We start from the raw sequence: 26,073 nt of genomic DNA on the forward strand, positions 1-26,073 counted from the left end.
TGCCCCTCCCCCCCCCGCCAAGACATCATCCTCACTCTGCTTGGGGTCTCGGGGTGAGCCCATGGAAGTGGATCCCCCAGATTTGGGGACCCTGGGCTGTTTCTGGCAGCAGTGAGGAGCCCACCAGGACGCAGAGGGGAGAATGGGTTTATTGGGGGAGCTCAAGGGTGGGTAGGGAGGGACGAGTCCCCTCGGGAAGCCCCGGGGTAGCTGCTACCCCTGATTTCACAGCCGGGGCATGTCTCCACTCAACTGTGGTGGAGATGGTCGCGGTCCTCCTCCGGGCCATTCTGCACCTCCCGGGACAGCGTCCAGGGTGGCCTGCGGGCATCAGCCTCCCTGGTGTCGTCCTGGGGATGGTGGAGGTGGTCGCGGTCCTCCTCCGGTCCCGCCTGGGATTTACGAGGGCCCCATTGAGCCCAGGCGCTGCTGGAGAAGACCTTTACACCTGGTTCCACCTCTTCGGTGACCTCACCCTCCTCTGGCGGCTCCATGGCTCGTATGCCAAGGACGCTGGAACAGGCAAGCAAAGTCGGCGAGGAAAGGTCGCAGTGCATCAGGGTTACTAAATATCCCCTTGCCCCAGGGGAATCCCACCCCATCAGAGTGCAGGGACCCTGCTGAGAACCCCCCCCTCACCCCAGGAGTCTGCAGTTAGCATCTTGGGGAGCAAACGGGCTAATTTAGCCGCTTGTCCCATGAGTGGGCTGGATGGGTCTAGGGCATCAGCACTGCAGCGCCCGCAGCTCCCCACTGCCGCCAGCAAAGGGAAACCAGCTGGGGCTCGACGCTCGGAGAGTTTGGGTGGTTTTGGGGGAAGACAGAGGTGAGAGCCCCTTAATTTTCGGGGGGTGCAAAGCAGAGAGAGGAATTTATTTCCCCCCTCCTCCCCCAAAATGCTTTACATTTTGGGGTGTCCTTTCATTGGTTTTTACACCAAGCCAGATGCAGGCGCCCGAAGGCGCAAGGAGCGCGGCCGCATCTTACATTTCCTTGGCCCGATCCTGCTCTGCGGCCAGGTCCTTCGGGCCAGTGTTGCCTGGAGCCTGCAGGGAGAGACGGGGGCACGGGGGGGTGGCCTGGATCACGCATGGTCCCCCCTGTGCCCACTGGTGATGCGGGGCAGAGGGTGGGTGCTCACCTGGGTGCCCCCAGCCGCAGGCAGGAGCAGGGCAGCACCCAGCAGGATGGCGACGCTGCAGAGCCGCACGGCCGTCATGCTGGCAGGGAGGGGGCAGAGGAGCCACGTTGGCTGGTGCCTGCCTGCAGCCTGCGCCCACGACCCCTGCCTGTGCCCCCAGTCCCTGCCTGCACCCCGTGCCTGTGCCCACAGCTCCTTCCCGGGCCCCAGCACCCAACCCTGCCCATGCCACCTGCCCCGTGTCCCCCCCGGTGCTGCCCGCAGGGACCTACCGCGCCATGGCTGCCTTCTGCTGGTGGCCAGCCCTTGCCCCGCACTTTGCCTGCTGGCGGGCGCGGCCGCTTCCGGGGCCGCCCGGCCCACACGTCCTGCGTGGCTTGGGGTGGTGCCGGGCTGTGCTGCCGGTGCTGCGTGGGGCAAACGGGGCACCGGATTATCCCCACCACGCACCCAGGGACGTGCATCCCCGTATTTGACAATGGGGCAAACAGCCACGTTTCTGATCTCTGAGTAAATGAACTGCGACTAAATGCCCTCTGCGAGCAGTGAGCAGAAGCAGGAACCAGCTAAAAGCCTCCTTCGAGATGACACTCGCAGTCTTGCTGTGTGACACAGATAAGGCTTATTGGAGCACAACCAGGCCCTTGTGAGCAGTGGGTGTCCAAAGAGAGGAATGTGGACTCCAGGCAACCTTAGTTTATAGGGTGGTTTGGGTTGGAAGGGTCCTTCCAAGATTACCCAGTCCAACCCCTCCCACCATGTGCAGGGACACCTTCCACCAGACCAGGGACCTCTGCGCGTGCTGCCAGTCTCTGTGTGTGTGTGCCATCCGTCTGCGTCTTTGTCCGGGCTGGCAAGGGCACGCTTTGCTGCCCACAGCTGTGCGTTGTGTGCGCACGGTGCACGTGCCTGGCGCGTGTGCGTGCGTTGCCATCTGCATGGCACAGCTGTGTGTGCATGCACACGCTGTGCACGCTTGCTGTACGTACACATGCCTGTGGACTGTCTGCGTGCACACACATGTGCAGGTGTGCACTGCACTTTGATGTGTGTTTGCTGTGCCTGCACTGCATGCCCTGTGTCTGCACATGTCTGTGCGTGGTGTGTGCAGGTATGTGCTGTATCCACGTATCATACTTGTGCAGAGCTCAGGCCATGTGTGTGCTTGCCTGCAAATGGGTGCACGTGCTGGGTGTACCCCTGCTTGGACATGCATGTGGATCGCAGACCTTAACACATAAGGGAGAGCAGATACAGCTGCTTCTGCGTGACCTTTGTACCATCGCGTGCCAAAGCCTGCAGGCTTCTCCAGCAGTGAATGTGATGCCTGCTTTAAATTTCCAGTTCTTCCAATGGGGAGAAAAGCCTCATTCGCAGCTTCCAGTGTTGGAAAGAGATTTTTGGTCATTGCTGGTCTCTGCTGATAGATGTTGCTGAGCAGACATGGGGCAGGAGCACCAGGGTGGTGGCCACAAAAGTGGTGACAGAGCCTGGTCTCCCCTGGTCTGTACCACGGCCCATCTCTGAGTGACCAGCAGCTGGCTGGGGTGAGGGCTGTGCACAGAACGTGGCGTGGAGATGTGCGACACAGGTGTGTGCGTGGGGTGTGTGTGCATGGGATGTATGTGTGTGCATGAGGGGGTGTGGAGGTGTGTGGGGCAGGTGTGTGTGGGGAGGTGTGGAGGTGTGTGGGGCAGGTGTGTGTGGGGGGGGTGGGTGGGTGTGCGTGGGGAGGTGTGCATGCGCGTGGAGAGGTGTGGGGGTGTACATGTGTGTGCATGGGGTGGGTGTGCATGGGTGTCTGTGTGGGGCAAGGGTGCACGTCTGTGTTTTTTTGCAAGGAGTTTTCAAAGCCTTGGTTCTTCCCGGAGAAGGGGGCCAAGGGAAAAAAAAAAGCAATTATAGATCCTAAGCTTCTTCAATAAATGCCGTTCCAGCAACTTCCCTATTTCCCTTTATGGACAATTTTGTAAGTATCACAGTTCAACAGGACCCTGAGACCTGGCGGCAGCATGCTGAGCCTGGCTCTGCATTTCCAGTCAATCTTTTCTCTCAGCACGATGAGACTAAAAAGGGAAACACAGAGGGGAAAAATACCCTCAAAATCAGGTTGAGGTGGAGGTTATCTGGAGCAAAGGGAGGTTCATTCTGCACCTCTGACTGTGCCTGGGCTTCAAACAGCATTTAAATTCTCTACAAAGCAATTTTGTAAAAATTCCTTTTATTTATTCACCTAGTTGGAAGTCACTTTATTTTAACTCCCCATGCAAATTAGCTGCAAGGCACCAGAATGCTTTTCCTCGCCTGGGCAAACTTTTCAGTGGGGTTTCAGAGCAAGCACCAGGGAGCAGAACATAATACAGCAAGATGGAGAAGGTCAGAATTAGGGACCAACGTGCACTTTTTTTCTGTTTTCTTTTTTATCAGTGGTTCCTGCTTCCATACAGCCAGCAGATTTTGTCTTGGAATTTCTTGAATCTATTTTTTTTTCCCCAAAAAGGCAAAAAATTAAAAAAAAAAAATCCTGTGTAGTCTCAGCTCCAGCAGCTGACTTCCTCTCACCTCCACGTCACAGTTCTCTGCCGCACTCCGAGACTTTTTGCAAGCAACTGATGCAGAGTTCAATCCACCCCATGTCTGCGTGCTGTCCCACGGGCTGTCCTTGCTGGGAGCTTTTTAAAACACTGTGAGAAAATGAAAGAATTAAATTAAAAGAATGAAATTAGTTGTTGCAAGCTACACCGCTCTTCCTCTGGATTTTGATTCTCCGCTGTGCAAGCAGGCCTGGCAGGGAAGCACGGCAGCCTGCCTCCAGGTTAGCTGAAACAGCTGGGGGGACGCAGGGCTTCCTGCAGGAAGAGGGAACATGGTGTATTTAGCTTGGTGTTATCCCTGCTGCATTTCTGGCAGCAATTCCTTGCAAGTTTTTCACAAAGTCAGCGTGATCCCTACAGCTACCTGGAGTTTCAGAACAGCATTTGCCATTTGCAAGCTCAGTCAAGATGCAACCATCTATCTAGAAAGACACTGCTGCCCAGAGCAGTCCTGGCACTGATGATACTAAAACTTCCAGCACAGAGGCAGACAAATTTATTTGTGGTTTGATTTGAGGGGATCAGAAAAGAGACTGTTATGTCTCAGAAGGATAAACATAAGCACAGGTCGGCTCTGAAATGCTGTCAAAGAGAGGTGGTAGAGACACGAAGGGGCTGTAGCAAAGCACCTCCTGAGGTACTGATGTATCACAAGCTGCTGCCGCACAATCCCTGGTTTTACCCTTCTGCCTTCCCTGTACGGAGTGGGACTTTCACATGCAACTGCAAACATCCCTGCTCAGTCACAGTGCCATTGCCAACGTTTGCAGCATTAACAGTGGCAGCAGCCGGCGCCTTCTCATCTTGCACAAATCTGGTGCACTGACCTTCAGACTTTCTTCCTTGGTCCTTTAAATCCTCGGGTGGCCCCCTGTCCAAAGCAAATTGTGGATGGGATCCTGGAAAGGGAAACACGCTTTAATACGTTAACACCCCACCTCTCGCAGATCACCAGGACGCTTTATGCTTTGTGTAGCATTTCAAGCTCTCGGAGTGGGAAGAGCAAGGTATCAGAGGAGCAGGACATCTAAATTGCCAAAGTGTAATTAAAAAAAATGAGTGAAATACTGGTCTGCTTTCCCATTTATTCTGTACATCTCATTTACGTTCTGGAGGCCCCTCTCTTTAGGACTGGGTGTAAAGTGTTACAAAAGGTAACATGCCACTGGGCAGCTGCAGTGTATTTTTGTGGAAGCACATGGTTGTGAAGAGCAGGAGAGCAGAAGTAGCAGTAAAAGTGTGGCCTTTCAGCAGCAAATTTTCCTTCTGACCTGCAGTATCACACTGAATTCAAGAGAGTTTCTTTCTGGTTTATAAGGTGTTATGTGGGACAAAGCAGTGAAGTTTAAAATGTCACCCTGGCAGCCGCTTAGGGCCAGGATTTTGTCAGGAAAAACCATGACATGCTAAAGCAGACCCAACCGGCTTCAGTGTGTTGCGAGTGCTTTCAGATTTCACAACTCGTTAGAAAGCCCTGCAACAGCAACGCTCACCTCATCTTGCAGAGGCAGAGCAAAACATGATGGCTGTGAAAAGCAAGAGGGAGCTGAGAACAGAAGCGGCTTTCCCCACGCAGTGCTCCAGCACGGTCACGGGCTCATCATCGTGCTCCTTCCAGACTGCCTTTATGCTGAGATACGATTAAAACGATGACTAAAACGACCAATCCAGCTGCTGGGAAGAGGGTGGTGACCTTTTGATGGCTACCTGGTATCTTGCACAGGTTTTACAGCACATGATGAGGGGGGTTTCAAAAGTCAAGCCAGCATTAGGCAATTCAGTTTCAACTTTCTGTAAAGATTTTATTTAAAACAAAACAAAAACCAAACAGAAAAACCAGCAATGCTGCTCTGGCCTTGCAAAACCCAAGATTTAGAGCAGAATGTTCACCTGCTGTATCTGTGCCTTGTCCTGCGACTCCATGGGAGCACAGACAGCTACAGTGAAATGCACCAGCCCCCAATCAGCTACCATGGGGAAGTGTTACAAAGTTTGAGTATTTTAGGACAGAGTTCTTGCCTTCAGACCCATGCCATTCTGCAACACCCTGGGAAGAGATCATGGGTGGACTAACAGAAACTTGTTGACACGACTTTCACAGCATACACATGCTCTGTCCTTCCTTACGTTTCCCTCTTTTAAAAATGGCTTTTAAAACATACATGGAAATCCTACCTCTTACCTTCAACACTAAAACAGCCCAAGCCATGCTGCACCAGGCACTGCAAAATGCAGCTAAGGTGATATGGTCCCAGCCCCAGAAATTTTTGCCTGTGGAGGCTAACAGTACAGACCTGGATTTATAGAGCCGCTTCTCTGGCACTGAGGGGCCAGGGCTGGCTGCAGGCTGAGGGATCTCCATGTTCTCACTGGGCCCTGTCTCCATGAGGTCCACTTGGAATTGCTTTGATGTCTCCATGCTCACATCTATTGGCATGCTGGCACCCTGCTTCGTGCGAGAGCTCACGTGCTTGGGGCCACTGCAGGAAGAAAATTTTACATCCCTTCTCAGCAGCTGCTACTTAAGTGCAGAGCAAAGGAAATGAAAGGTATTTCAGGACAAAACACGTCAAGTCCAACTTGTTTGAGTTACTGCATGGAGGCACAGAGATTTGGCTGCACAAACCACCAGGAGCAGCCAAAAGGCTGCTGGATAGCTGCATGATAGGCTTGTATGAGTTTCTACTGAACTATTCAGGGTTGCTGCATTATAGCACACAGCTTTGTCCCTAAGGTCTTTTCTTCAGTCCATAAAGCATAACTCCTGCAGCAGGCTCAGAGGGCTGGACTAGCGGGTTCACAGGGTTCACACCAGGATATGCAAGCAAGCTTTGAAAGACTTCACAGACCCAGTCCCCTGTTCCTTTGGGGACCGATCCCCGTGCAACACCACCCTGCCAGGCAAGAAATTTTCTCTCTGTCCCATCACCCAGGTCTCCGAAGAAGGTGTCAAACACCATCAGTCCTTGCATTAATAATCCCTGCAGTGAAAGCAGTGCTGGAAATGAGCGCACAGCCGAGAAAGCCATTTGCCAAACTCACAAAGGCTCCCTCTGTTCTACGCGTGCTTTTGGGGAACAGGAATATTGCAAAGGGTTGGAGAGCAAAGCAGGAAACGTGCACAAAGCGATGCAGAGAGATGCTGGGCTTTGTATTTACACTGGAGACGGCACCAAGGGAGCAGAGCCTGGAGCCACACAGGGAGAGAAATAAGACGTGCTTCAACATTCAGATAAAGTAAAACATTGCCACAGGAAGACTTGCAAGTTTACCTGTTCTTAGAAGCAGCAGCAAACATCATTTCTGAGCCTCTTAGAATATAAACTTGCTCACTTTGGAAAGGGAGTGAGACAGCAGAGAAGCACAACATCACCTCCACAGGGGAAAAACAGTTGTGCTATTGCAGTTCTGCAGTTACCTTTTCACTTTCTTTGGTCTATCAAACCGGAAGTCATTAGGATAAAGGTGAACGGTGACCAAGTGATCCTTTCTGTCCTTGGTGCTCTTGAACTTCTCTGCACAGCCTTCTACCAAACACTTGTACTGAAAGGTAGGGAAAAATTTGTAAAAAGACATAACTGGAAAAGGCAAGAGGTGTCAGCTGGGGACACAGGTGCCCTCTCCTAATAGTCAGTCTCTAAGGATGCCAGCCTGCGCCGTGCACACCAACCATGAGCAAAGGGCTGAGCACGGCAACTCACCATGTTTTGCTTCTCTGCCATTATTTGGAAGAACGAGTCGTGCCACTCCAAGATGTGGATATCCAAGAGATGCCCCGACGGAAAGGAGCGCTTGCAGAAGGAGCAGACATTCCTGTGCAGCGTGTTGTAGTGGTGCTCATAGCCCTCCAGTGTATCAAAGACTTGGCAGCACCCAGAGATGTGGCAACTGAATTCAGACACCCTGTGAGGAAATTTGGACATCCACGCCTTAGGTTAAATTATAGCTTTAAATTAAGCTGCATAGAATCATAGGTTGGAAAAGACTTCTAAGAGCATCAAGTCCAACAGTCAACCCAACACCACCATGCCTATTAAACCATATCCCGAAGTGCCACATCTACATGTTTTTTGAACACCTCCAGGGATGGCGACTCCACCACTTCCCTGGGCAGCCTGTTCCAATGTCTGACCACTCTTTCAGTAAAGAAATTTTTCCTAATATCCAATCTAAACTTCCCTGACACAACTTCAGGCCATTGCCTCTCATCCTTTCACTAGTTAGTTGGGAGAAGAGACTAACACCTGCCTCACTACAAGCTCCTTTCAGGTAGTTGTAGAGAGCAATAAGGTCTCCCCTCAGCCTCCTCCAGACTAAACAGACCCAGCTCCTTCAGCTGCTCCTCATAAGACTTGTTCTCTAGACCCCTCACCAACCTCACTGCCCTTCTCCAAATACGTTCCAGCAACTCAACATCTTTCTTGCAGTGAGGGGCCCAAAACCGAACACAGCACTCCAAGTGTGGCCTCACCATGCCGAGTACAGGGGCACGATCACCTCCCTGCTCCTGCTGGCCACACTATTCCTGATACAAGCCAGGATGCTGTTGGCCTTCTTGGCCACCTGGGCACATTGCTGGTGCATGTTCAGCTGGCTGTCAACCAACACCCCAAGGTCCTTTTCCGCCGGGCAGCTTTCCAGCCACTCCTCCCCAAGCCTGTAGCGTTGCATGGGGTTGTTGTGCCCAAAGTGCAGGACCCGGCACTTGGCCTTGTTGAACCTCATACAGTTGGCCTCGGCCCACCGATCCAGTCTGTCCAGATCCCTCTGCAGAGCCTTCCTAACCTCAAGCAGATCCACACTCCCACCCAACTTGGTGTCATCTGCAAACTTACTGAGGGAGCACTCAATCCCCTCATCCAGATCACTGATAAAGATGTTAAACAAGACCGGACCCAAAACTGAGCTTGTGACTCAACACCACTTGTGAGTGGCCACCAGCTGGATTTAACTCCATTCAACACCACTCTCTGGGCTCGGCCATTCCCAGCGAGAGTACACTCATCCAAACCACGGGCAGCTAGTTTCTCCAGGAGGATGCTGTGTGGAACAGTGTCAAAGGCCTTACTAAAGTCCAGGTAGACAACATCCACAGCCCTTCCCTCATCCACTTGGCGGGTCACCTGGTCATAGAATGAGATTTACTTGTGGCATTTTTTCTGAATAATACTTAAATTAAATGCAAGGTGCAGTGGAATGAAGATTACGATGTTGCTGGCAGTTGGAAAGTCTCATTTACTGCTATGGCTTGAGTACCGTATACATTATTGTCCCCTGAAACGGTGCTTCAATTAAGAATAAACACCAAGCAGCAATGTGAGAAATGAGCTGTTTGACCTTAAAGTTGCAGCTGTGAATTAAAACTTTGTGCCAATGTTGTTTAACATGCATTTGTAGGACAACCTCACACAATGCTCAGAGTACTTCCTCAGTTTTATACACAAAGGCAGGTTTAAAAGTTAGACAAAGACTGTCCCCCAGGCTTGGCCTTCCTAACTGGGGCTGTCCGTACCATGCAGCTCTCACACTGTTTTGGCTGTTCAGCTGGAGAAGAGAAGGCTCCGGGGTGACCTTACAGCAGACTTCCAGTACCTGAAGGGGGCCTACAGGAAGGATGGAGAGGGACTTTTTACAAGGGTGTGTAGTGATAGGACAAGGGGGAATGGCTCTAAAATAAAAGAGGGCAGATTTAGATTGGATATTAGGAAGAAATTCTTCACCATGACGGTGGTGAGGCACTGGAACAGGTTGCCCACAGAAGCTGTGGCTGCCCCCTCCCTGTAAGTGTTCAAGGCCAGGTTGGATGGAGCTCTGAGCAACCTGGTCTAGTGGAAGATGTCCCTGCTCATGGCAGGGGGGTTGAAACCAGATAATCTTTAATGTCTCTTCCAACCCTTCCATTCTATGATTCTATGATAATAACATGCCACTGAAATCCTGTTTAGCTACAATCCCCATTTTCAGACACATCACAGAATCACAGAATGGTAGGGGTTGGAAGGGACCTCTGTGGGTCCCATGGCTGCATGTCACTCCCACCTGGGAATAGTTTCCTAGTATTATCTGGTGTGATCCAGAAAAGTTTAACATGAATAAGAAATAGTTTGGTATTAAGCATCTCCACAATTATATCACAGAATCACAAAATGTTAAAGAGTTGGAAGGGACTTCTGTGGGTCATCTAGTCCAACCCCCCTGCCGAAACAGGGTCACCTACAGCAGGCTGCACAGGACCTTGTCCAGGCAGGTCTTGAATACCTCCAGAGAAGGAGAATCCACAACCTCTCTGGGCAACCTGTTCCAGTGCTCCGTCACCCTCAGAGGGAAGAAGTTCTTCCTTGTGTTCAGCTGGAACTTCCTGTCGCTGGGCGCCACTGAAAAGAGTCTGGCCCCATCCTCCTGACACCCACCCTTCAGATATTTATAAGCATTTATAAGGTCCCCTTTCAGCCTTGTCTTCTTCAGGCTGAACAAGCCCAGCTCCCTCAGCCTCTCCTTGTGGGAGAGATGCTCCAGTCCCCTCATCATCCTCGTAGCCCTCTGCTGGACTCTCGCCAGTAGCTCCTCATCTTTCCTGAAGTGGGGAGCCCAGAACTGGACGCAGTACTCCAGATGGGGCCTCACTAGGGCAGAGTAGAGTGGGAGGAGAACCTCCCTCGACCTGCTGGCCACACTCTTCTTAATGCAGCCCAGGATGCCATTGGCCTTCTTGGCAGCCAGGGCACACAGAATTGACAAATGTCTTATCTGCTTACGGGGTGCTCTCCATTAAACGACATCACATCTAGCAAGCACAACAAGTCAGTATTCAGACAGACAACTGCTGCCGCACAAAATACCCATTTTTGACCTTTTCAGAAGGACAACGAGGTTTGCAAACTACATCATCTCCTTTTCCTTCGCAGCGCGTCCGCGTCCTCTCCCTTTTAACTTCTGCCTCCCCCTCGGCCCCGCAGCCCGCGGACGCGTGGAATGGCGCCCACCGCCCCACAGCCGCGCGAGGCAGGCAGGCAGGGCTCGCAGCACCGCTGCCGCAGGCCGGCGCGAAGCCCGCGGCACACCCGCCAGGCCCGCCTCACCCACCTGGGTCTGTCCGCCGGGTCCGCCAGGCCGGTGAGGACGCCCTGGAGGTAGAGGTGCCTGTGGACGTCCCCATCCTAGGAGAGGAGGAAAGAGAGGCGTTGGGCAGACGGGCCTGCCTCCACACAGCAAACCCTTGTCCTCCGCGGATGTAGGCCGCGGCGGGGCCCGCGCTGGGAGAGGCCCGGGGACTCCGAGGCGTCACGGCCTCCGCTCCCCACGCAGAGCGGGCCCAGAGGCCCAGGCCCAGGCCCAGGCCCAGGCCCAGGCCCAGGCCCAGGCCCAGGCCCGGGCGGCCGGCCCAGCGCGGCAGCAGCCCCCACCTCGAGGAGCGGATGCTGGCGGCCGAGACGGAGGCGGCGGGGGGCGAAGGCGAAGGGCGGGGCCGGCGGGGCGCGGGGCGGGGCCGGCGGGGCCAGCGGGGCCGGCGGGGGCGGCCCCTCCCGCAGGCGGTGGCGCAGCCCGGGCGACAGCGGCAGCATCGCCCGAGGGCGCGCATGCGCGGGGTGCGCTTCCGGGCGCCGGCGGCGGGCACTTCCGGGCGGGCAGGTAGGGCCGGGGCCGGGGCCTGAGGGCGAGCTGGGGTGCGAAGTGGTCGGGGAGGCGGGGGGCTTGCTGCGGCACCCGGATGGGGGTCTCCGGCTCGACCCTGCTCCCAGAGGGGCCACTACCGCAGCAGGTGTCTGGGGGCCGTGTCCGCGCGAGCCGAGGCATCCCCGGGGCTGGGGCTGGGGATCCCCCACCCTTCGGGGCCCTGTCCCAGGGGTGCCCTGCTCACTGTTTCCTTGGGGGCGGCCGGGATTTCTCGTCAGCTTGTGCCGGTGCCTCTGGGGCTCTCATTGTGCCCCTCTGAGCAGAGCGCGGCCCCAGCGTCTCTGGGACCGATTTGGGCAGCGGGAGATGCGGTTGGATCCAGCTGAGCAAGCTCAGCTTGCCCAGCCTCTCCTCATTCTTTATGCTCTGGACTCCTGATCGCTTCAGCAGCCCAAGGGGGAACTGGAGGTTGTTACTGGTGCCGATCCTCGCTGCTGGAGCTGGTGACGTTTGATGTGTCCTTTGGCAGCTGGGCTAACAGGAGGGACAGCTTTTGGCGAGTTCACATGTCCCACAGTAGGGATGAGGGGTTTGTAGGCTATGAGCTCTGGTGGCCATTCATAGAGACCCCGACAGGCTGGAGAGGTGAGCTCACAGAAGCCTTAAGGAATCAGAAAAAATGCAAATGATGAGTCCTTGGGGACACGGTAACCCAAATGACAGCAGAGACTGGGCAACGGCTGACTGGAGTGCCACTGTATAGAGAGGAACCTAGAGGTCCAGGGCTGCGGGGTGGGTTTGACCAGCGCTGTGCTCTGCTGCCAGCAAAGGCCAGTTCTCACCTGTGTTAGCCAGGAAGTAGCCAGCAGGTAAAGGAAAGGGAACTCCTCATTCGTGACACCACATCCAAAACACCAGCCAGTCTGGAGGCTCCCATATGAAAGAATTATAGACAAGCTGAAGCAAACCTGGGGAGGCCCTGGACATGGTGGGTGGGGGCTGGAGCGTACGAGAAGAGGATGGGGGAGCTGGGCTTGCTGAGCTGGAGAAGAGGATGTGAAGAGGGATCGAGCAGCATTTTCTGTTGCCCAAAGAGGTCCTGGATGTGCTAGGACCAGACTCTGCTCAGAGGGACACAGGATGAGCCCCGGAGGCACTGGGCACAAGCTGCAGCACAGGAAATCCCAGTTGGATATTAGGAAAAGGTCTTTCCACAAGAGGATCAGGGCCCCGAGTAGTGGAGGATTCTGGATCTGTGGAGATCTGTGGACTGGACAAGGCCCTGCACAGCCTGCTCTGATTTGTCTCAGCGTTGGGTAGGGAGTTGGGCTGAGGCTTGCAGAGACCGTTCCAGCCTAAATGATTCAATGATTTTGCAAACCAAAAGTGTGTCCATATGCTTGATAATCTGCATCTCTACAGAGTATCACATTAAACTCCGTACTTGCATGATACCTCAGTCAGACTTTTACTTGTGCGGCCATCATTTAAGTAACTTTGTAGAATTTGGTGACTGTCCATTAATAAAATGGGCAGTATAATAGAAAGACCCCTAAACTTAGAAAAACTGCTTTTGAATAACTTCAGAAGCAGCAGTAGGGGGAGGCTGCTGAAGCCAGCCATTTCAGCTGTGTCTGCAGTCTGTCAGTACACGAACCAGCACTTCTTATGATGACTTAGTAACTTTTCCACCCCTGGTGTGATTTTGAGATTGAAAAATCCTCTGCAGGCTCACCTATGTTTAAGGTGAGGTTTGCACCAGTGTAGTTAAATCAAGCACAATGAGTATCTCCGTTTTGCTTGCTTCCTCCGCTTACATGTGTTTCTTTTTTCCAGTCAAATATTTTAGCATAGACTGCAGGCTCATAATGTACTCAGGAAATGTTTGCGTTGGGTATATTTTCTTTTGCAGCAGTAAAATAATAACTTACCACCTTTGTTTCTGCATCCCACAGAACTTGTAGCCTCAGGCAGGATTATGAGCGAGTTCCGCATTCACCGTGATGTCAATGAGTTGCTCAGCCTGCTACACGTTCACGACGGGGAAGGAGCCGAAGTCTACATCGATCTTCTGCAGAAGAATCGAACGCCTTACGTTACCACAAGTGTCTCTGCACACAGTGCAAAGGTGAGCATTGACATGCTGTAGTATCACCTGAGATGTGTTTCAGACCTTACGGGGAGGCCGGCAGGACTGAGGTGGCATGCTGCCTTTGCGGTCGTAACAGAGGTTCCATTGGCTCTGAAACCACACTCCTCCCCGAGGAGAAATTCAAGATAAATATTCCTCAACATGATTTCTCTTTGCTAGTGATGTGAACTACCTTTTCCTTACTCTGCGCTTCTGTGAGATAACTTGACTTCCGTGGGTGCAGAGCTGGACACATGTTGTGATGGGTAATCGATGTCCCAAGTTTTTCTGAGAATAACAGTGAAATCATTGTCCTCTGGAGGAATAAAACAAAGGAAAAATAGTAGCTGCATGAAATGCTATTATATGAACAATACCTGACTTTTCTTCTGAATATCACCTAAGTATTAGGGGTTAAAGCCTGACACACTCATGATCAGGCATACTTCTGTGGCCGTAATACTGCTTTTCATTGTCTTTTTTAAAAGCAATCCATCAGTCAAGCTTTAAGTGCTAGAATATTGCTAACTCTGTCTGAAAGTTCAGAGCTTTGTAGCCTGAACTGCATGATTCCAGTCTTATGCATCATTTACACTAACAGCTACAGTTCATAGACTTGTAGAAAGATTTAAGTAGGAGTCACAGCTGGAGACCTGGAGTCCAACCCCTTGTTCACAGCAGGGTCAGTATCACAGCTACAACAGACTGCTTAGCTGTGTTTTGAAGATTTCCTGGAGATTTCTCCATCTTTCTTGGAAGCGTCCTGGGGTCACCACTCTTTGCAGAAAGGGCTGTTTATCTAGGGCCAGCTGGGATTTTCTGTATCACAGTTTGTGGCAGTGCTTGTGGTGCTTTTGCTGTGCCACTCAGAGGAGGGTCTGTAACCCCTTTTGGGCGGTGGGCTGTATGCCCCACCGTCTCCATGGCTCAGTCCAGTTGATGTCTTCCTTGCCAGTGGGGCCCCCAAAGTGGACCTAGTATCCAGATGTGGCTTCAGTGCCAAATCCCCTAACAAACCTGCTGATGCAAGATTATATTGCTTCAGACTGAGCGTATGCAAAACGAGCCCTGCTGTAGATATTGTGCTTACCTTTGTCTTTTCTCTCCTAAAGTTCCTTCTCCATCACCTGCAGTGCCAGGATCCCTGGTGTCCTCCAGCATAATTATTAGCAGGAGAGCAATGCTGGATCATTCAGTCCAAAACCCATTCCCTGAAGTATTTCAGTGGCAGCAGCAGCAGCCTGCATCTTGTCTCCATCCTTGCACAATGCTCCTCTTTTGAATATTGTGGTAATAATAAACATTAAACATTTAATATTAATGTGGTGTTTTGCAGGTAAAAATAGCAGAGTTTTCTCGAACTCCTGAAGATTTTTTAAAGAAGTACGATGAGCTGAAGTCTAAAAATACGAGACATTTAGATTCTTTGGTTTATCTGCTGTCGAAACTCACAGAAGACAAAGAGGTTTGTTTCTCCTTTAGAACTGGGTGTGTTATAAGTATTCAGCAGTAGCAACAATGCAGTGGTTTTAAATACAGCATGCTTTCTGATGTTAATGTTCAGTATAATGCATTCAAATCAACAGATAACCAGTTCTAGCATTTACTTAAGTATTAAATTCATTACACTCCTTGATATAAACCCTAAGATGTGGGAAACTGGGAAAGAAATACCTGTGGTCTGATTCAGGACAACCATGTTATGGTCGTGTGTTTTTAGCTTTAGTGTGTGCTGACCAGCATTCACAATATCTTTTCATTTTTGTGCATGTACAGACACTCCAGTATTTGCAACAAAATGCTAAAGAAAGGGTAGAACTTGCAGCAGATGCAGCAAACAGTGGCAGCACAAATTTTTCCATTCCCTTGTCTACTTCCAAGATATCTGCACAGGAGCTCGAGGAGCTGCTCAAACAGCTGGGCAGTGTCACAGCCAACTCCAATGTACAGCAGGTACTGTCTCTTCTCAAGCTTTGGGCAGAAAAATCTTTTCCTTCTGCTCATGTGTATAGCTGTGATCTTAACTTTTATAATTTAGTGGAATTATAAATGTTCCTATCTGTGCAGGTAATCTATCTCAAAATTTGTTAGATTATATTAAATTTTTGTGCTGTTCTTCATAAAAGTGGCCTTTTTCTAAGTCAGTTAAGGAAAGTCAAGTTTAGGCCACGACAGTTCTAACTGGCGGGGGTTAATGTAATTTCATTTTCCCATTTCAAATGACCACTTTAAGCTGTGCTGGCATTTCCTTTTCTGCCTGTGGCAGTGCTTGCTCAGGAGCTCAGCAGCCATTGTGGCGTGTCCCCATCCTTGCTAGGAGTTCTGCTCTCTCAGGTAATATGGATACAGTGCCTCACATAATCATTCCCCAAGTGAACACAGCCATTCCTTCTACATAGCTATTTAAGCTTCTGAAATAGATGCTGCAAAGTGATGCCAAAGACAAAAAGGAAGAAAAAAATCTGCTGTAGAAGTAAACTGTATCATTGCAAGACACAGGCTTAGAAAACAGTTAAGCAAACATTTCATTATCAGTAGACTGGGAGACAGGAAGTGCAGAAGGGTGATTATTACTTAAATCTCAACTTCTGTTTCCTATAGTAATTTGTATAAATAACTATACTGTGATGGGTTGACCTTGGCTAGCTGCTCTATCACTTCCCCTGCTCAACAGGACAAGAGGGAGAAAAGTGTAACGAAAAGCTTGTGGGTCAAGTAAGGGCATTTTGGCTGCAGAAAGCACAGGAGCAACTGTGTATGGACAGTTATTTGAACAGAGGTGAAAGAGTTGTAAATGGGGAGAAGGGGAAGAAGAAAAGATGCTTAGAGGTCTGTAGTGAGTAAGGAGCTGCACAATATATGCAAATGCTTCCCATTAAAATTTTGCGGCTTACCTTTGTCCCAGAGGTTTGTTTCTGTTCTGCCTTCTGATGACTGGTCAATAAAATGTAACAGGGGACAAGCCTCCAGGCTCTGCATGTGACTGTTTCTGACGGTGCCAGCCTGCTTGTGGATGCTCAGAAATCATACGCTGGGGTCCTCTCTGTCTGCAGTCTCCGTTGTGGCAGTCCTACGCCCTCACTGAATAGAGACATATCTATGTCTTGTTAACACACAGGATCTGTCTGCGTTGGTGAAGTGTGTGCTTCACTCAGCTGCTCACTCTGCAGCACTGCTGGCCCTGTCTTGGCCACATGGTAGCATTCACACTCGTGATGTGACCTACCAACTTTGCTGTTGAGCTCTCTAGCTGTGGCTGTATATGGTTTATTGCCCATGCTGGCTCCTTAGCAGATGTGTGCTTACTCTATGAAGATATTTCTGTGGCAGTGGCTGAGCAGAGCTGACACCTTCCAGGGAACACCCCCCTGTCCCTGGTGAAGGTGACAGCAGTAGATGGTGTGTCTGCCACCAAGAGGGGAGTCTGCTGTGGTGGTCAAATCATTTCAGGCCATCGAGGGCTGGAGGAATGGACCCTCCATGTTCAGTGTTTTAGGACACCAGTCGGGTCTCTCAGCTTAAGGGGTTGTACATCCATGTGGTGGTAGAGAATTAAAATCTTAAATAGAGGGAGTCCAACCCCCTCCTGCTGTCAGGCAGTGATGAAGCAAGCCTTGTTCCACATACACTGTGAAATACATATCTGTGTGTGGTGTCCCCCAAAGGTCTGTACTGGGACCAGTACTGTTTAATATCATCATCAGTGACATATCTATTGGGATTGAGGGCACCCTCAGCGGGTTTGCAGATGACACCAAGCCGAGTGGTGCAGTTGATACACTGGAGGGAAGGGATACCATCCAGAGGGACCTGGACAGGCAGGAGGAGCGGGCCCATGTGAACCTCATGAAATTCATCAAGGCCAAGTGCAAGGTCCTGCACCTGGATTGGGGCAATCCCCAGTATGAGTACAGGCTGGGGGGTGAAGGGATGGAGAACAGCACTGTGGAGAAGGACTTGGGGGTACAGGTGAAAAATTAAAATTGGACATGAGCTGGCAGTGTGCACTTGCAGAACAGAAAACCAGCTGTATCCTGGGCTGCATCACAAGAAGTGTGGCCAGCAGATCAAGGGAGGTGATTCTGCCCCTCTACTCCGCTCTGGTGAGACCTCACCTGGAGTCCTGTGTCCAACTCTGGAGCCCTCAGCACAGGAAAGACATGGAGCTGTTGGTCCAGAGGAGGGCCACAAAAATGATCAGAGGGCTGGAACACCTTTCCTATGAGGAAAGGCTGAGAGAGTTGGGGCTGTTCAGCCTGGAGAAGAGAAGGCTCCGAAGAGACCTTATAGCAGCCTTTCAATATATAAAGGGGGGTGGGGTTTATAAGAATGACTGAGTAAGACTTTTTACCAGTGTTCGTAGTGACAGGACAAGGGGCAACGGTTTTAAACAGAAAGAGGGTCGGTTTAGATGGGATGCTCCATCCCTACCATTGTTTAAGGTCAGGTTGGATGGGGCTTTGAGCAACCTGATCCAGTAAAAATGTCCCTGCCCACAGCAGAAAAGTTGGACTGGATGATCTTTAAAGATCCCTTCCAACCCAAACCATTCTATGAATCTATGATCTGATTTCATTTTGGCCGTTGGAGACAGGAATTACTCCATGTCTCTGAATTTCCAAGGTGTAACTTTCATATAGTCCATCTCACTGAATTAGCTCTATTTTATAGTATTGTCTTCCATCCACATGTGCTGTTGAGATCTTACCTGGCTGTTAGATTGTATGGTCTCTCATACTTAGCACAGTGCCTCAGAAGCTTTTGGACTTACATACTTTCTTAATATGCTCTCAAAAGTATGCGTGGTTCCTGGAGATGTTGAGGTGTGTGCTTTGTGGAGCTTTTCTTCCAATTCATTGCTCCCTGCCATATGGGAAGATGTAACAATGGCTGCCTTTCTCCTAAGCAGAAACTTATTCATACAGCCATGTTGCGTAGGGCCAGTGCTACAGGGAGATGTTCCATTCCAGGTCTTCCTTTAATGACCTGAAGCTCAAGATGATGCAGAAAGTGCACGTGATTTTTTTTCATCTTTTAGCCAATGTCTGTGTGTCCAGATTGTGACAGACAAGTAAACTACTATACTTCAGTAGAGCAGTATTCTCACTGTATGGGTTTAAGATTTATAAAGGAGTTAAAGTTGTTTGCCTGTGTGGAGGACTCGGTCCTACACTGAGATCTGCTATTTCATGTGAAGTTTAGTCGTCGTTTGAATTGCTGGCAGCTTACTTGACGCTTCATAACTTCTCCATACCCTCCTATGAGAGTCCTGTTTCTGTTAGAGGAGCAGAGGAAATTGAGGTCCTTCTAGCAGATCACACAAATGCACTATAAATAGGAGCGTAGTGTTGCTTTGGGGTGCCTCTGTCCTGCGGACATTGTACTGGCATTATGCCAGCAGCGAGGCTGGAGCAGACATGCCCAGAATGGGTGCTGCTTGGAAGAGTGATCCCACAGCTGATGCCTGTTTGAAGGATTTCAAGACCCAGCACTGGGCAGCAATAAGAATATGAAAAATGGCTGGCGCCAGGCACAGTGTGCGTCAACTGCCTCACACGTGTAACAGCGCCATGCTTTAAGATGCAAAGCTCACATGTACATTTGCGTTCTTCCCAAGTTCCTCTCTCCTCTGAGAGGAAAGTAGAATGACCCCCTGCATGTTCCATTTCACCTACACATCTGTGGAGCTTAAGAAATGGCATTCATGAGCATGTCTCCCATGTTTGTGTGCTTGGGATTCTAAATGTTCAAGTAGGTTGTACATCTCGCAGGCCTCTCCAGCTGAGAGTTAATCTTGCACTGCATTTATTTTAATGTCAGAGACCCGGAGCCAGGGGTGGAAAGTCTTTCGGTCTTTAAGAGCTTATTTCCTTTGCTGACCCCTGTTCAGAGTTAAAAGCTCCGTCACTTTCCAGCTATCTGTGGGTGGATTATCTGGCTTGCATTTGGCACACAGCTACTCAGTGGGCACTGCCCAGAAACCGAGTTCAGAGGTGTTAATTAGCCTATATGCAAGTGCACCTTGAATAAGATGGTACTGCTTACTGCTTCTGGAAGGAGTTTGCTGCCTTTCTTGTGGTGCGCTTTGCAAACTAGTAAGCTGTCCGGTGGTTGTGCATGTCCCCATTCTGCTCCGCTATGTGTGCCTTAGCACCCAGGCTGGTGGGGAGGGGTGCAGAAAGGCATTATTTCCTGTACCCTCCCATAAAAAGAAGGCAAACTGTATAAAAAAATCACCTCTGCAGCACAGAGTCCAGTAGACTAAATGATATTGTGAGAACTAATCCTACACTGTGCTACTGAAACATCAGCTATTCTACTTTCTGTTATTATTGGATTCTGAAGATCTCTTTCCTTATTTCTCTCTCTTTCTCCAACAGCCTCTTGAGCTTACACGAAAAATCCTTCGAGATAAGCAGAAGAAGAAGAATTCTGGTCAGCCCATTCCAGTATTTCCATCCTGGGTCTATGAGAGACCTGCACTTATTGGTGATTTCTTAACTGGCACCAGTTTAAGCACTGACACAACAGTACCTATAGGTATGTGATATGCAGGGAAAATTGTATTAACTTTTTATGTTTTGTACTTGCTCAGAAATGCCATTCAGATTTCATGACACTCAGGATGAAAGCAAAACTTGGCTCTTTGCACTCCATAGATGAAGAGCGAGGTTCAGAAAAAAAGTCCTACCTGACAAGGGAGCATTCATCAATCCACCCAGCTCAATATCATCTCCAGTAAGGCTATAACAACCTCCCTAATTTCTGTCTATCTCTTTGCCAGAGCAGCAGGGGACTAATCTCTCCCTGTTGTATTCTAGCTTTAGGCTGAGCTGTATATAGTTTCTTATTTATGAATTAGGTAAGGACTTTTTTTGGAACAGAGCAGCTGGGTTTGAGACTCATATTTCTATTCCCCAGAACTGTGGAAGCTCCTACAAGAAACCTGTAGCCTATTCCTGGTGTGGATTTGGGCTACGTCTAAGTGGGACATGAAAACAGGAGGCTCATTCTTGGATGTGCCCTTGAGTAGCTTGTCCACCAGTGCATTTCTGCCGGGCCCTTTTGGGATGCGCTGTGTGGGTATGCTCCTAGCAAGCTCAGAACCATTTGTTCTCTCACATACAATCTGACAAATGGAGAGGGATTGTTGCTTTGTTTCGTGAGATAAGCTTTGCTGTAATTAGTGCTCTAGCCAGTCTGTTCCCTGATTTCTGATGCACTTTATTATATTTTGGGTTGAGTCCTTTACGCTTCTTTGCAGGTGGCTTGTAGTTGACAGCACCATTCAGAGACCCTATAGTTTGCAGTTCACCTGCAGCTTTTGCTGGACTAGCATTTCTTCGTGTCTGTATTTGAACTGTTTTCTTGGTATTTGAATATTTCAGTGGAGGGGAGGTAGGGGGAGTTGTTGACGAGGTTGGAGCTCCTCGAGTCCAGCATAACTGAGCCATTTTGAGTGGAAGTATCAGCAGCATAAGCTGCGGGTGATGTTTTCTTGGCCACAGATATCGGCTGTATAGCCTTGTCTACTTAGTTTGCTTTGGGTACAAATGAGCAAAGGATTCTGTTTTCCTGGAAAGCAAGGTAGATGATTTAGGAGTTGACCCTAACTCAGTTTTATTTCCCTATATCTTCCTTTGTTCTCTTTGAATGGTTGTATGTCTTACTTTCAAGCTTCAGGTACTAGGTTGAAATGATACAAATAGATGATCAGGCAGTACTAAGGCATGTTCTGATAGTGTTCTTTTTTTGTCTTCTCTTTGAAAACAGGTACTTTGCCATTAGCGTCACAAGAATCCATGATTGTGGAGGACTTGCTGTACGTTCTGATTGGTGTGGATGGAAGATACATCACAGCACAGCCTCTTACAGGCAGGCAGAACCGAGCGTTTTCAGTCGATCCAAACTTGGACTTATCCATCAAGGAGCTGGTGACTAGGATTCTTCCTGTAGCAGCAAGTTACTCTGCTGTCACAAGGTACCAAGCTGACTTTTGTCTGAGGAGGATGGTTCTCCTTTGAGTATCAGATTGTAGAATAGAGCATCTGTCATCATGCAGATTGTAACTTCTAAGCTTAATTTAAACCTATGGGGACATAAAATAAGAATGACAATTTCTTTGAATTGGTGTTAGCTACATTTCTTTTTGATGAGTTTCTTCTCTGTGCTGCCACTTCATTTATCTCACCTATGCTTTGTCCAAACCTGGTCTTGGTACATTCAGGCAAAGTGCAAATAGGATATGTCTGCTTATTCTGGCTTGTCTGTTCTCACTCTGCTATGAATTTCTCCATGTTTCCTGGTTTTTGCTCTCCTCTGGGCATCCAGGACTGAGAAAACTTTTGTGTGCTTCCGAGCAGGAGAACATACTTCTGCCTAGTTTCTGGTTACCTTAATTTACCTTAAGTAACTGTTGAAAGGTCTTAGTATAAGGTACATGTCACTAACAGCAGATGTTTGTTATGTATGTTCGTCTGCATTTGACTCAAAGTCCCTAAAAGATCTGCAAAGAGGAAGAAGCATTTTTAGGATGTGATTCATACAGTCTCTTTTACATGTCTCCTTCCAGATGATATGACTTGTGTTCAGAAGCATCTGTCTCTCTACACTAACATGTATAGAGCCATTGTAATCTGGTCAAATGAATCCCTGCTGTGGCATGTGGTATCAGAAGCTAGCAACAGTGCTTTCCCCACATGTCTGGGTGCACATTTCTTCTGTTTGAGATCTTTTCCTGTCCTCCGATCTGTTGCTTATGCAAAGATAATTGTCTTGAAAATCCTGGTGCTCACTTTTTACATGGTGGTCTTGCAAATAATTCTAGTTCCCTGCAGTTTGAGATGAAACGTCTTCCCACAGCTTTCCACACTAGGAAATGTGGTGATGGGAAATAGGCAGGGGGACACAAAGCAAATGCGGAACCTGAAACTCCAGCTGAAGACTGGTGTGTTTTCCAACACATGATCTACTCTTGTGCTTGCACAGTGTCCTGAAGATAGAACTTCTGAAAACGATAGAAGGTGCCTTGCCTGAAAGAGTTTCCATTTTGCTTTTTACAGGTTTATAGAGGAGAAGTCTTCCTTCGAGTATGGACAGGTAAATCATGCTCTGGCTGCTGCTATGCGGACTCTAATCAAGGAATACATGATACTAATTACCCAGCTGGAACATCTTCAGAGACAGGGACTTCTGTCACTGCAGAAACTCTGGTTTTATATCCAGCCCACAATGAGAACCCTGGAGATTCTTGCTTCACTTGGTAAGTTTCAAAAACACAGTCATTACATTTTGACAGGTGCATGACAACTTCTGGAAACTGTACAGAGTAGCAATGCAGTCATGTGTCGTGTTCATTTTACATTATATTTAAGAAGAAAGCCAAGGTGATTTGTACTTCTCAGAGCACTGCTCTTTTTTGAGAGCAGTGGGCTGTAGGGCTGAATCTGCTCTTCAGAGCTGTCACGAGGCATGTCCATGTCTTCTACCTGCACAATCCATGCCCTTCAGATCAGTAGTTTCCACCACTGCTGTCTTTACTCAGCTTCTTTCCAAATGCCTCTCCAGCTGTGTGGATGTGTAACCACAAACTGATTCAACCAGAAGGAACCCCTGGAAGTTTCTAGTCCAACCCGTGGCTCACAGCTACAGCAGGTTGCTCAGGGCAATGTCCAGGAGAGTCTGGACAGTCACCAGCAGTAGAGATTCCTGACTGTTTTGGGCCCTTTCCCATGACTTCACCACCCTTTCTGTGAACATTTCTTTCTGTATTTCCAACTGGAATTGCCCTTCTTGTAACTTTTGCCCTTTTGATATTGTCACTGTGCTCCTCCAAGAGGAGTCTTATAGCATCTCCTCTGGAACCATCCAACGGATAGTGAAGGAATGATGTTTGACAACCCCCAGCTTCATCTTCTCTTCTCTCGGCTAACAAGCCCAGCTCCCTGAGGCTCTCCTGACATGCCCTGGGCACCAGCCCTCCACCATCTTATTAACCTATGCTGAGGTCTTCATTTTGTCATTCATACTGGGGACCCCAAACTGAATGCAGTGTTCCAGGTGTGACCTCACCAGTGCTGGGCAGAGGGGAATAATTGCTGGCAGTGCAGCCGTGGGTGCAGTTGGTGTTCATCACTGCAAGGACACACTGCTGACCCACGATCAGCTGGTTGTCCACCAGGACCCCCTGGTTGTTCTCTGCAGGGCTGCTCCTCAGCTAGTCAGTCCCAGCCAGTGCCATTGAAGTTGTTGCTCACAGATGTAGTTGCCTCAGAAATTCTGGTTAAGCTCTTTGGCATGAGAATGTTTATACGTTTCTCTCTACTCAGCCCAGAGAATTTATCTGGACATCAGTATCTGTTACGTTTACAATCTGGAATTGGATTATCTCTCTTGGTTTTCATGTTTCCTGAAATTTTCAGGGTTTTGGAACACAACAGTTAGCCAACTACATTAAGGTTTGCTTTGATCCAAAACTCACGGCAGTACTGTGTTCCTCTGTCCCTACATCCCTTTTGTGATGACAAAGTACAAATTTTACTATCCACCTGCCTAAGTCCTGGTGTTTGTTGCATGGCTACTTCAGTGTTAGAGTTGAGAACAGAAGTGCTTTTGAGATCAGAGGTTTCTCAAGTCACTGAAATGTATGTTTCTTCTGTTACACCTGGAAAAGGGATCTCTATACATGGTCCCCTCAGTGTAGGAGGCTTTTGGACTCTAAGCCATCATGTACCTTGTGTGTCTACCTGAGTTCAGTTCTTCTCTGGAGAGTTGGGTTTGGTTATTGCTCTTTTAGATTGTGGATTGTTTGGGGTTTTGTTTCAGGACGTTTCAGGATGTGAAACTAGTTTTGGTTTTGTGGTGGAATGGCCTTTCATCTTCACAAGAGGGATTTACAGCTGACATGGAGATCTGTGACTTAGGACGGTCATCTAATCAACTGCTGACTTCATTACGTTTAACAGCAGAGATTGTGCAATTAATCCGTGTCAGCTTTGTGTCTTATATCTATATTTTTTAAATTTTAGCTACTTCTGTGGGTAAAGGTGAGTGTATGGGAGGATCAACCCTGAGCTTACTCCATGACAAGACTTTCAATTACACGGGGGACAGCCAGGCCCAGGAGCTGTGCCTGTATTTAACCAAGGCAGCCAGCGTGCCTTATTTTGAAATTCTGGAAAAGTGGATATATCGAGGCATCATTAATGATCCATACAGGTAAAGAACAGTTAAGGAATGAAAATTAAAAGTTAGGAAATACTGTTTGTTTTTTTGACTTCTGCTTTTTTAGTGCACCCATCCGTCTGCTCTGTAGAGTCTGTTTAGCCTAGAGGCCTGGACCTGGCAGCAGCGGGTAGACAAGGCATCATTGCAAGGAAGGGGAGCTATTAGAGCATGTTTAACTACATTTCTTATTTGATTCAGTGGTTATACAGTTAGAGACGCTCTCACTTGCTTTATTTTTCCAAATTCAAGGAAATTATATGCAAAAGTGAACAGCACAACAGTTCAAATATGCAGTCCACTCAAATTTGGCCTCACCGTACGTGTTCCTCTTAAAGTATTCTCCTCTCACATCCTCATCACGACAGGGGTGAGCCCTCTTCCCATGGCGCAAGAGTGTGATAACTCAGTGAATCTATGTTAAATGTAGTCCACTAATAAGCTAATGTGATATGAGGTAACGACAGTCTCTGAAGTTTCTTGGCTTTTGTAGAATCATTTGAAGCATTTTGCTGTGTTTAATAGTTTTTGCAGCATTTCGGTCTCCCGCATTTTCAGAATCCTAAGAGGGGCAAAACTCAAGTTAAAATAGCTAACATTAATGCCTTCCTGATGGTGAGAAGGCAGACAAAGGCCAACTTCCTCACCTGTACGCTGACAACTACTGCTAGGACTTGGTTTGTGAATCCTGTAAAATTCTGTTGCTGTCATAATTGGCTGCAGATTAGCAGAAACACTCTGCATAGTGCCTCTGCTCTTACTGAAATTAGTCTGTATTTGTAGTTCTTGGTTGGAACATATTTTCATGAGACCTTATTTCTGATAGATCATATTACCAGTTTACAGGTCAAAAAAAGTAATCCTCATTGTACCACTTCCTGCTTCTAAACATCTGCTTTAACTGTTCAGTGAGTTCATGGTGGAGGAACATGAGCTGCAGAAGGAGAAGATTCAGGAGGACTATAATGACAAGTATTGGGATCAAAGATACACCGTTGTTCAGCAACAGATTCCCTCATTCTTGCAGAAAATGGCTGACAAAATACTAAGCACAGGTAGGTAAAGATGTGGTTCTGCTGTAAGAGGAATCTTGAGGCAAACATTACCATTCTTTATGTAAAGATAAAGTAAATGTCATTGTGCTTCGCTAGTTTATAGGGTTGTCCAGCTCAACTTTTCAGAGGAATAGAAGGATCAGATTTAAAAAGAACCCCAAATCCTACAAATTAAACAACATATGGGAAGGAGACCTGCATCAAGGGGAGCTGCCTGTCTTACTGCTCTATTTCATGGGTACAGTTTTCTAGCAGCTAGCTAGATGGAGCTAAACAACTGAGGTTTGAATATGCTCAGTTTTAACGTGGGTGTTG

General features: G+C 48.8%; 3 protein-coding genes across 5 annotated transcripts in view; 1 reads left to right on the forward strand and 2 right to left on the reverse strand.

Annotated features, from left to right (window-relative positions):
• Positions 1–224: 224 nt before the first annotated feature.
• PRAP1 (proline rich acidic protein 1) lies at positions 225–1,580 on the reverse strand. Its single transcript, XM_075423276.1, has 4 exons — positions 1,414–1,580; positions 1,142–1,220; positions 988–1,046; positions 225–513 (listed from the first exon to the last, which is right to left on the reverse strand). The coding sequence occupies exons 1-4, from the start codon at positions 1,419–1,421 to the stop codon at positions 249–251; spliced, it is 411 nt and encodes a 136-aa protein (XP_075279391.1). The 5' UTR covers positions 1,422–1,580; the 3' UTR covers positions 225–248.
• A 1,761-nt stretch (positions 1,581–3,341) lies between these two features.
• ZNF511 (zinc finger protein 511) lies at positions 3,342–11,297 on the reverse strand. Its single transcript, XM_075423281.1, has 7 exons — positions 11,139–11,297; positions 10,819–10,892; positions 7,437–7,638; positions 7,154–7,278; positions 6,030–6,215; positions 4,563–4,634; positions 3,342–3,825 (listed from the first exon to the last, which is right to left on the reverse strand). Exons 1-6 carry the CDS (start codon positions 11,295–11,297, stop codon positions 4,565–4,567), a joined length of 816 nt encoding a protein of 271 aa, XP_075279396.1. The 3' UTR covers positions 3,342–3,825; positions 4,563–4,564.
• Positions 11,290–26,073, forward strand: part of TUBGCP2 (tubulin gamma complex component 2) — a 33,771-nt gene continuing 18,987 nt past the window's right edge. For 2 of the 3 annotated variants that reach the window (XM_075423278.1, XM_075423280.1), the window contains exons 1-9: positions 11,290–11,364; positions 13,305–13,477; positions 14,817–14,945; positions 15,257–15,433; positions 19,861–20,020; positions 21,254–21,461; positions 22,543–22,742; positions 24,508–24,697; positions 25,613–25,758. In XM_075423278.1, the coding sequence (XP_075279393.1) occupies positions 11,313–11,364; positions 13,305–13,477; positions 14,817–14,945; positions 15,257–15,433; positions 19,861–20,020; positions 21,254–21,461; positions 22,543–22,742; positions 24,508–24,697; positions 25,613–25,758 (1,435 nt within the window). In that variant the 5' untranslated portion in view covers positions 11,290–11,312. Of the gene's footprint in view, positions 11,365–11,412; positions 11,495–13,304; positions 13,478–14,816; positions 14,946–15,256; positions 15,434–19,860; positions 20,021–21,253; positions 21,462–22,542; positions 22,743–24,507; positions 24,698–25,612; positions 25,759–26,073 lie in introns of those variants that run through there. The other variant, XM_075423279.1, reaches the window with a different exon arrangement.

This window comes from Opisthocomus hoazin, chromosome 6, assembly GCF_030867145.1.
Source record: "Opisthocomus hoazin isolate bOpiHoa1 chromosome 6, bOpiHoa1.hap1, whole genome shotgun sequence".
NCBI lineage: Eukaryota > Metazoa > Chordata > Aves > Opisthocomiformes > Opisthocomidae > Opisthocomus > Opisthocomus hoazin.